Source organism: Lepidochelys olivacea, assembly GCF_965140295.1.
Source record: "Lepidochelys olivacea isolate rLepOli2 genome assembly, chromosome: 3".
NCBI classification, from domain to species: Eukaryota; Metazoa; Chordata; order Testudines; family Cheloniidae; genus Lepidochelys; species Lepidochelys olivacea.
Window position 1 is genome coordinate 111,795,536 of NC_140413.1, and position 11,242 is coordinate 111,806,777.

Consider the following 11,242-nt stretch of genomic DNA (forward strand, 5'->3'; position numbering starts at 1 on the left):
ATTAGCAGTACCTTATGCTACCAATATTTTAAATGGCAAGGGCTAAGACTGTGGTTTGTTTTTCTTCCATCAGTTTGGAAATCTTTCATGTAAACAGCAGTCAGCATTAATTAGAGCTCTGCCTGTTGTTTTTCCCTGTAAGATACAGTGAGCAAACTTAGATGTAAACCAATTTAGGCTGCCATGCCTAAAATTTGGGTAACGTTTCAGTGCCCTCAGTGTCAAGTTTTCTCTTTTGGCTGTAGGGTCAGTAGCTGGCAGGGAATAATTGGATTCAGATGCAAATTGTGGTAATTGCTGCTTTTAAGAGAAATCATGGTTTCTCTTCGTATTATTTCTCTGTGCCTTGTTCTGAGATTATCTGACTCGCAGGGGAACTGATTAATAAGGCAAAGCAGCCAAGTATTTCTCTAGGCTTGTTTGTTATGCTGTACATGTGTGCATATGGTAAATGCAAATAAACTCATCTTTATTTTATTCATAGTTCTAATGGAAAGTCTGTGTCATGGTCTGAACCAGGTGGAAGACATGTTCCCAAGGGACAACACATGTGGCACAGACTCTCAATGCATGTAACGAGCAAGGAGACGGGATGCAATCAGACAGCGGTAATCAAGCCCCTCACTAAAAGTTACCATGGCCAAGGCACGAGCCTGACTTTTTCAGACATCAGCAGTAAGACTCTCTACAATGTGGTGGAGGAAGAAGAGAGCGAGCCAGTGCGCTTCAGCCAGCCCTGCAGCACTTCCATGGTGGTGCATAGGCGGGTGACAGCAACGCCCCCACTTCAGGCAATGGCAGAAGAAACCAACCTGTTCTTACCTGAACAGCCCCCCAAGAGTCTGGTGCTGCAGCAGAGATCTATTGTGGAGCAGCTACAAGGCGTGGTCAGCAAGTTTGCCACCGGCATTCCTGACTTCAACTCTGTGATCCCCATGCCCAATGCAGGGAATGGAGGGAGGGCCCTCTACCAGCCTCCACTGCAGCAACAGCAGGTGCTTCCTCTCCAGATGGCCACTTTCAGTGAAGAGCCGGTCTCGCCGCCGGCCGACGAGTTGGAAAGCGAGAAGTTTAAGCTCATCCAGGGATATGTGTACGAGAGGCCGGAGACCACGGAGGAGGAGGAGGAGGAAGAGGAGCAGGCGACTAGCAAACTCACTCTAGAAGACTCACCAGCGCTGACGCCTCCATCTCCTTTCAGAGATTCGGTGGCTTCTGGCAGCTCGGTGCCCAGCTCCCCAGTGTCGGAGTCAGTGCTCTGCACCCCCCCAAACGTGACCTACGCTTCGGTCATCCTGAGGGATTATAAACAAAGCTCCTCCACTCTGTAGAATGAGGATTACATTAAGGTGTGAACAAGGAGGACTTCGGCTGCTGTCAACTGGAAATTGCTGGGGCGGAAGAACCAAGACGTGGGTGGGGGAGCATGAGAAAGCAGAATGTGATGTTATATGTGATGCGACAAAAACTGTATCCTGCACTAAAAACGATCTATTTGAGGGCTCAAATTATTTAGCCGTTAAAAAATAATTTAAAAAGTGTTGTACTTTGAGAAGACAATAGGAAATTCTGACAAAGCACAAACCCAATAAACAACTTCTATAGCAAAAAAATGAGTAAACATAAAAATCACTCACACTCACACACACTCTTGGTAATGCTTGGAAATGACTCTGGATAAATGCAACCATGGATAAGTCATTAGCACATCTCATGGCTGTAATTCTTCATCTGGTGCAGAAGCAGCAGACTCAAGAACTGGAAGGGGCAGGGTGTACAGGAATGAGGGAAGAGATCTCTGTCTGGGAGTTTATATATATATATATATATATATTTCTTCTGGTTTAGTAGGTGGATAAAGTGCAAATGTAAGTCACTGTAGTGTGTTCGTTGGGGAAAAGCAAAGACAACATGCTGACATATGATTTTAAAAGAATTTTGTCGGAACAATCAGTTGCTCACATTAGATTTTCTTTTTTAACTTGTGCTGATTTTGAAAAGGGGCCAGGATAATCGCAACATTTTTTGTGATGAAGATTCAAGAGGTCTGGTTAAAAGAGCCTTTGTTGTAGTACTTGTAATGTTCCAAGTACTAAGAAGAACTGCCCTTTTGTATAAGATTGCAAGCCGTGTGGCTAAACTGTTACATTACATTTACCGTAGCAAAATATTTACCAACTAACCTTTCATAATACAATATATTTGCCATGTGATTACATTGTTTTTTGTGTTACTATAGGAATAAATACATCAAAAATAACTGTATACTTATAGCAACAATTACTACTTTAAACAAAAAGGCAATTCTTTATCGTGGGTCATAAAATCCATCGTAGAAGCAAGAGAATGAGTGTATGATTGTGTCTGTGTGTGTGAGTATAGTATGTGTGAAATGTAATGTCTAATAACTGCCACTGGAAGATTGTCTTACAAATATACATGGATATTTTTATGTTCCAATCATGTTTTATAGCATTGTTACAAATATACAATAGATCTTTGAAGGTTTGTATGCTGTGCTAACACAGTTTTCATATATAAGCTAAGACGGTTGTTACCCTTATAATAGATGCTTTATTTTGCAGATATTTTACTATGTGGAAATATGCTATTGATCACTAGTGCTTTGAGAGCTTGTTACTTTCAATGTTTGCAACAAGTGTGGTTAACCGAAATAAAAAGTCTGTTTTAGAAATCTTGTACATGCCAGTGTTAAAACTATAAAGGCAAGACTGGAAAAAGTATTTAGACCATTTCTAGTTATTTCAGATAGTTACAAATAAAATCATGTTGAGACAAGAACTTTCACCAGTGCTTAAGGTGTACACAAAGACCCAGATCTATTCAGCATTGTCCATTTACCTCTCAGCCTCTTCTACTTACACGTCTTCTTCCCGGTCTCTGTGTTTTTTCCTCCCTTTTCGATTTTGCCTCTGTGGTTTCCCTTTCTGCTCTTTTCATTTTTAATGGTCATTCTTATGCTTCTCTCTTTCTGTCCTTCACACCTTCTTCTCTCCACATTTCGCACATTTGCCAAAGATGGGCCTAAACCAAAACCCCGCCCCAAACATTCTTAAATGTTCTGGGGTTCAAAATCCAGATCCAACTCTTGTGGCTTTAGTGCATCAATTCAATGAACTCTGATTTGTTTGATTTGGTTTGTTTCATTGGTTGTTTTTTGTTGTTTATGTATGTGATATTATGTTATATAAGCCACTCATATGGAGCAGATCCTCAGCTCCTGTAAATTGTCATAGCTTGATTGACTTCAGCTGAGGATCTGTCCCATAATTTTCTCTTGATATTTGTGAAGTGTTCTTTTCATGCCAACATAATGACATAATTGCTTTTTGTCATAGGTCTTGTATGTTTTCTGCCAGAATTATTCTGAATTCCTCATATTTATACTTGATTTTTTTCCCTTTTATTTCATTTTTACTCTAAAAATGCATGTCGCCAGTAATCAATTCTTCTGTTAAAACCCAAGTGTTTGTTATTTTTGATTGAATTATATAGCAGCAGCATTAAAAGAATTGGCCGGTACCCCAAATCAGAATCAATATTTAATCCTTACTCTTTTCTTTTTATGATATTCCTTTCAATATGACTTGTTGCCAATTGCTATTATCATCTTGATGTAAAAAGCATGAATTGACTTTGCCCAAAGAAACAGCTACATCTTTGTCAAAAGATCGAGGTCTCTGGTCAAACCTAAAGATGCCTTTGGGTTTGTTTATGTTGGCTCACAGTTCTGTTTTTTGTTTTTTTAAACTGTAGATAGATTAAAGAAATAAGAAAAAATGTTTTATCTCTTGATAAGCATACTAGCAAAGGATTACATCTTCTCATACCTATTATTAGTATAAGATGTTTTGTGTTGCTACCAATAGCAACAGGGCTAGTACTTTGAAGACATGAGTTAGATAAGACAAAGTGATTAATAGATATATAGACATGTATGCCTATGGCAAATTTTTGGTTGTCTGACCTAGCTGATTTGAACACATTAAGCACTGACTTTACTACTGTTTAATCATAATATCATGAGTAGGAGTTTTCTTGAAATTCAGTATAGTAGCTCTAAGTTTGTAATTGTTAAAACTGTAAACATACACATACATAAAGTGTATCTAAAGGGCAAGAACTCACCTTCGTGTATGTGGCTGTACAAGCTATTAAACTTCCTGTAAAAGTTATTTCTTTTGGCCTGTCAGATGCTTGATTAAAATGGCCTTTTTGTCAAAATGATCTTGATGATGCTGTATAATAAATATTTTCTATTTATTATTTTAAAAGATTCTTAATTTTTGTTTCATGAGATAAATTGAAAATGCCTAATAGTGTATGCATGCGAGAAACTTTATCTACGTGAGTGGTGTCATTGAGGAGTTACACAGTAAGGTTAAGCACAATGCAGAAGTGTTTGCAGGATTGGGCCCTAGGAACCTGGTCCCACAAAAATTCATTCAATGGGACTATTAAATATTTGTATTATGGTAGTGGCATTGTGTGGGGCGCTAAACACGAGTAGCCCTTATTCACACAAGTGATCCCATTGATCACCACTCACATAGATAAAGTTACTCACATGCATACATGCCTATCCATAGACCGTAAAGAAGAATTTTAGCCCACAGCATTACATGACTGGGAGAAAACCAGTTTATTAGCTGAATGCATTTCCTCCAATGCAGGGATGCCCAATGTGACTGACAAGGAGTAAGACAGTAAAAAGCCCTCTTCTTGTCACAGCATCCCAAAGAGGTGTTAATGGAGCAGTCACTGTTAAAAATTCTTTTGCTTTTTTTGTCTTCATTTTGAAGACGTCCTAGGAGAGGGAGACCCGAAAGCCCTAAATAGCTTAATGTTCTCTCACTCTACGTTCAAAAGTATGAAGCAAAAAGAAAAGGACCAGATTCTGTCTCCTCTTACTTCCCCGCCCTCCCACTCCCCCCACCAGTCTGGTGACATAAAGGGGCTGCAGTGAGCCAGGGAACTGGCACAGGAGCAGTGTAAGACCAATGAAAATGGAACTATACTGTTCCCTATTCATAGACTTCAGTATACTGGAGCCATCCCCACAGTGTTTGCGCTTTGGCGATTCTGGGCTGAAGAGCAAGCCAGGTAAGGTGGCCATAAATCAGCCCTCTGCCAGGCTACATGCTCAGAGCTGCATCTCAGGGCACACAACACAGAATTTATTCCAAAATATTCGAGGATGGTGAATAAAGCTTTGGTTCTGATGGTTCATTCCTGGACCTAGTCTTACCCCGTGAGATATATGTATATATACTAAAATATGTAGGGCCTGTTTTATATATGCATTCATTTAAATCAGATGTGCAAAAGATCAGAATCCGTGTTTTCCTTTCCCTGTTCTTTTAAAGGCACAAATACATTTATTTTATGAAGGAACGTTTGCTAGAAGACAAGTTCTTAGACATACCCTTTAAAGTGAATTGTGTTGCATATTTAGCACATTCAATTGAATATATGATTTTTCAGAAGTAGTCTTTGGTTGGCAGGATTTCTGACTTCTGTTTATATTTTATTTAAAAAAACCATCGGCACTGTGAAAATCGCGGGCCTGATTCAGGCGTTTAAATCACGAGTAATGTCATTGCCGCCAGTGGAGCAACATCAGCATAAAACTGACATGAGACAAGAATCAGACCCCCGCATGTTTAAAACAGAAATCCTGCCCTGGTTACGTGACTCCCTAGACCTTCGGCTATCAATGCGGCCACAGTTGAAAATATAAAACACATTTTGCTACTTACGTTCATTTCGTGGTTTGCATTTTGCTCAGGCTGGGTAGTGGAACGAGGTGAGCCAGCTTTACTTTCAGAATCTCGTCAGTTTTAGATGCTGGTTCCCGTGCTATTGTGCTTTGGGTTTGTAGCACTGAGGAAGGGTATTACAGCCTAAGTCATTTAAAATCACGTACATGGTTCTGTTCATGTTGTTTTTATTAATGTTTTTTTCATAAAAGTGCAACAAAACACACATTTACAGAAAGAGCAGATTGGGCACAGTCTATCTAAACAAACTTCACTAAATATGAGCAAACAACAGTTGGCAGAAATGCTAAAGGGAAGTACGTAGAAGGCCAGATTCTCCAGACTGTTAAGCCTGCATTGTGCATCTCTGGGCATTCGAAGGAGACTTTCACTTGGTTTTGTTGGACAATGGAGGATTCCCCTTGTGTAGGGTAATCCTCCAATGACACAGATCCACAATAGTAGTTCCTACATCACCCCATCCTGGCCCTGAGCATGGAGAGGGAAAGGGGCATTTCTACTCCTCTGCTACCAGGTCTCTCTTCAGTCTAACATAGCAAGGCATAACAAGATCCAGTGACTGGAAGTTGAAGTCAGGAAGATTTAAATTGGAAATAATAGGCATCTTGAACAATGAAGATAATTAACCTCTGCAACAGATGACCAAGGAATGCAAGTAAATTTTCCATCATTTGGGGTCTTCAAATCAAGACTAGAGTTTTGCTAAAAGTTATGCTCTTGTTCAACCTTAAGGCATTAGGCTCAATGCAGAACTCCCTGGATGAAATTCTGTGGCCCATACCATCCAGGATGTACCCTAATTATAGATAATGTATTCATTAAATTGATTACTTAAGAATTCCTAGGATATCACTCTAAGGTTTGACAGATTCTTGTCCCACAATCAGGCCCTGTATTATTAAAATTACTGTTCAGTTGGGAACTCCTGTGTGCACAGTTGCAGCACTCATACTTTAGGAACCCTTCTGTATTTACAATAGTTTATTAATACATATAGCAAAGTCACAAAAACTCTAACCCAGCAAGATAGATATAATACAGAATGTAGATCTGCAAATCCATATGGTCACATCAAAACTTGCAGAACAACCTGAAACATTAGCCATGATCTTCCTCATCACCATTACCTTCCTCCTCCTCACCAGTGCCCATCATTCTGGCACCTCACCTCTCTCTCCTCCGGCACACAGGCTGGGATACAATTTTACAATATATTGATGCCATTATGCCTAATGCATATTCAGTAGGGGTTTTCTCCTTTTTCCTTATTTGTATTTCCTCACTCTACTAATGTTGGGGTGCCCTTCTCCTCTCGATTAGTATGTTAATGATCTCAACTTATTATCATATACATCAGTTCATTACCGTGGCACTCTTGTGGTCAGATATCTGTAGATGTTCTAGCCTAAAATATCTAAAAGCTGGTATGTTCCTGTGTTGGCTGGTGTCGTTATGGATAAACTTTCCCCTTAAATGCTATTCTCAGTTCCCCAAAACTTAGGGGTGACCATTAGGCCATTTATCTGTGCCAAAGTTTGTAGGCCTCAAGCCTTATGCTAACTAGTGAAGTCAATGTCTTACAGGATACAGGCCTGTAGGTTCCTTGTGCCACTGCTAAATAAAATGAATGTTAAAACTAGCTCTATGGGCTACAAGTAGGACAGATTAGATTATCATAATACTCACTACTGACCTTGCATCTGTGCTGCCAAAATGACCCCTGTAGATCACAGGCAGCCTGCATAAGAGAAAACATCCTTATCTTGGGTAAGGGGGTAAACTGGTGCCCATCGTCCTCATGACCCTGTAACAGAAAAATGGCTTGATACCACTTTTGGCCCTGTCTCCAGACTTGTGCCAAGGGCATCTTAGCTGCTCTGAGGCTCTGCTTCTCCACTGGCTTGCCCTGTCCATGGTAGGTTTGGCATTCTGACCTGGTAAGATTTTGCAGCTACTTTGCAAAGGCGTAAATGATTTAAGATAGCGAAAGGCCAGGGGCAATCAGGCTCTTGGTGTTTAAATTTGACCAAAGTGTTTGTCATTATTTAGGGAAGAACAGCTGAAAGGATTGATAAAAGCTCTTTTATACAAAGCCTAAATGTTGTCTTTTAAAATAGTTCTTAAAGGAAGCGGGAGGTGTGGAGAGCCTGCTGTTATTGGGTTGTTTTGTTGGGATTTTTGTCAAATAAATTAATCACTAAAGAGATACTTGGCAAGCACCATTCTATCAAAGTATCAGGAAGTGGATGCAAACCTGTGGTGAATATGAAGGTTTAGGTTTGTCAACAATGAAGTTTCCAACAGGCATGTTAAAACAACAATAAAACGGTACCATGTGAACAATGTTGTTGCATGCCCTACATCTGGAACAAAACCAATGGCTCTGTGAGCCCTGCTAACTTCAAAACACAGATGTTAGCAGAGAGAGGAGCATGTAAATGGCTGAAAAAAGACAACTTCTATTTTCAGTGCTCTGACTAATCGCATTCCCCTCAAAAAATGATCAATGCATCTTTTGCTTAATAGTGTTGCAATGAGACTAACACCTTCCCAATTTAAATAAGTCCAAACAAATTCTGGGGGGGTGGGAAGGGGACTGTTTTGGCCCAGTGAAGAATTCTTTCACTAGCCTTTGTTTTAAACTTGATTTCATAGACAAACATACACATCAGCATTCTAGAGAAACACAAAAGTAAACCATTGTGATGACTTGTGCAGTCTCCCTACACAGAACTTCTAGGTCGTGAATCAGCTGACACTGATACCAAGGCAGATAGATTAAAACGGTGAGGATGGGAATGATGAGGGACTATTTATGGATGATGTTCACTACACCCACATATTTACTGTTCACAAAAAATTCAGGCTCTATGTCAGAGGTGGGCAAATTACGGCCCGTGGGATGCATCCAGTCCATGGGACTGTCCTGCCCGGCCCCTGAGCTCCTGGCCCGGGAGGCTCGCCCCCAGCCCCTCCCCTGCTGTGGCCCCTCCCCCCGCGACAAGGAGAAGAGGGAGTTGGATGGGTGGGGGGTTCTGAGAGGGGCAGTCAGGGGGCAGGAAGTGGGAGGGGCAGATACGGGGCGGGGGCCAGGCTGTTTGGGAAGGCACAGCCTTCCCTACCCAGCCCTCCATACAGTTTCGCACCCCGATGTGGCCCTCAGGCCAAAAAGTTTGCCCACCCCTGCTCTATGTAGATGGAATGAATCCCATACAGAGGCAGCTTCCCTCCTCCTTGACTTCTGCTATTCCCCTCAGTGGCCTGAAATCAAGTTTTGTGGCCCCGCCACACTTGTTTTGTGTGGTGTTGGGATGGATCAGCGTAAAGGTGGCTCTAGTCCACTTCCACGGTCTGTCCCTAATTTGGCTTATGCAGAACCAGCATGGAGACCCTCTCTGTGGTGCAGAGGGAGTGCACAGGCATCCCCATGTGAGGGCTCTGCCTGTGATTGCTCCATGTAGCTTTTATGTGGTGCTTAAGTGGTACAGATAGCCCTCTACACAAGATTTAAATGGTTTGTCAACAAGCAGGGCCTATTACTCTCCTCAGGCAGGCTCCTTGAGGACAGGCTGGAAGTGTTCACCTGCTCATTTGACTTGATTAATCACAGCCAGCCAGCTACATCCTTCCACTGCACAAAGTGACATAAGAAAAGAAAAGAAAAGAGGATAAAATCATCTCAGGGGAGGAAAAAAAGGAGAATTAACTGTGCTGAATAAACTGTGTGTTGTTTGCCTTGAAAGCCTTCAAGATCCTTAGTTCTGAAGTCAATGGAGCTGCCCTGATTTGCAGCTAAATGGAGCTGGAGATCTAGCCCTTTGTTTGTTATCTTGCCCTTGGGAATTTACATTATACTGAAGAAATTGCAATATCATCAAAGCAAAGAGCTTCCTTCCAGTGCCAAAGGCTAGTCCACCATCACTGGTAGTGGCAGCTCTCATCAGAACTGAGATTCTAAACAACTGTTTTCACAGGCCTGCATGGTAGGATTTTTTTTTAAATGTACCTTTAGATTAAAAATTCACATACTTTTTCTTAGCTAAAGGGTACCTTTTTGATGGGAAAAAATTGAGTTGGGATTTTTTGAGGGGTGCTAGTTTGAACACTGAAGCCAAATCTATTCAGCTACATTTGCATTTGGGATGTGTTAAACCCTTGTTGCCTGTTTTTAAAACGACTGCTAGCATAATGAACGGCAATAGAAACTCAGTATTGTTGCTCCACTGAACCTAGTGAAACTGCTGATTTCTACCAGTTGAGGATCTGGCCCACTTACATGTGCAATTAACTTTTGACTTTCCTGGTTTTTCTTTTAGTTTAAATTTTCAAGCATCATGTTACATCCATGTGTGTCTTGTGTTTACGTCTTCTTTTGCTGCTGCTAGTCTTCTTTCTTACCTTTGAGTGCTGCTCCCCTTAAACCCTTGGCAGAAGACAGAGGGAAAGGGTAGGATGCGCCAATCTCCTAATTCCCTGGAAATGCGTAAGGTTTTCCAGCTGAATTACATTCTCCTGGCTGGGTTACAATCTTTTGTAATGTGGTGGTTCTAGTCTGAGTGCCGCCTTTGACTCACTTTTTGACCTCAGGCTGAGATATTTCACAGCTGGCTGTGGATTTGTGCCCCAGTTCCTATGAACATTTACCAGAATTGGGCATCAAAATCCCCTCGGGAGCTTGGAAATTCTCAGCCTGCATTTCTCTGTGCCTTAGCTTACTGTAAGTGCAAACTGGGTCGAGGGACAGATGAAGAGGCCATGACCCTCATAACCCTTCTCTTGACCAGAGTTTCCCTCCTTGTAAAGTGCATATGATGTTATAGCAGTAGCAGAATAGTCTAGCAGTGGTTCCACCTGGTCAGCTGGAGCTTATTTTCCTTCTTGTTTCCAGCTCCAAAAAGTCCTTGGAATCTGTGACAGTCACTGGAGAGGAAGGGCAGCAGAAGCCAACGTAAGTGCCTCTTCTGCTACATAAGGGTAGAAGGAGAGAAAACAGAAGTTCCCTTCAGGTCCCAGAGCTCAGATTATACGGCTTTGGGAAGCAGTATAGAACGCTGAGATAGACAGAGTGACTGGTGGTCCTGGAGCTACCAGACACCAGCAAGAGAAGTACGCCATGATGGGCGGGGGAGAAAAGAGAAGTTTGAGGACTCCTGGTATAGTGAGCTCAGCACTGGTCAAGCAGCCAGGAATCTCCAAGTTCCATTCCCAGCTCTGTCATTGTTGCTGTGTGGCCATGAGCAAGTCACACAGGCCAAAACTGGGTGCTTCAAGGCAGGCACCCAAATCCATTTTTCAGGCATCAAAATAAGTGGCTGGATTTTCAGAGCACTGAATTCCCACTCAGACCAGCCTCTGACATGAAGGCAGCAGTATCCAGTGTACTTCTCCCTCCACAGTAAGCTGTATGGATGACTACCATGCTCATGCACACTCCCTCCCCA

General features: G+C 41.8%; 1 protein-coding gene across 3 annotated transcripts in view; it reads left to right on the forward strand.

Annotated features, from left to right (window-relative positions):
- The window catches only part of GRM1 (glutamate metabotropic receptor 1), a 269,345-nt gene extending 267,078 nt beyond the window's left edge, over positions 1-2,267 (forward strand). For 2 of the 3 annotated variants that reach the window (XM_084623346.1, XM_084623347.1), the window contains exon 9: positions 485-2,267. In XM_084623346.1, the coding sequence (XP_084479472.1) occupies positions 485-1,331 (847 nt within the window). In that variant the 3' untranslated portion in view covers positions 1,332-2,267. The remainder of the gene's footprint in view (positions 1-484) is intronic. The other variant, XM_084623348.1, reaches the window with a different exon arrangement.
- Positions 2,268-11,242: the final 8,975 nt, after the last annotated feature.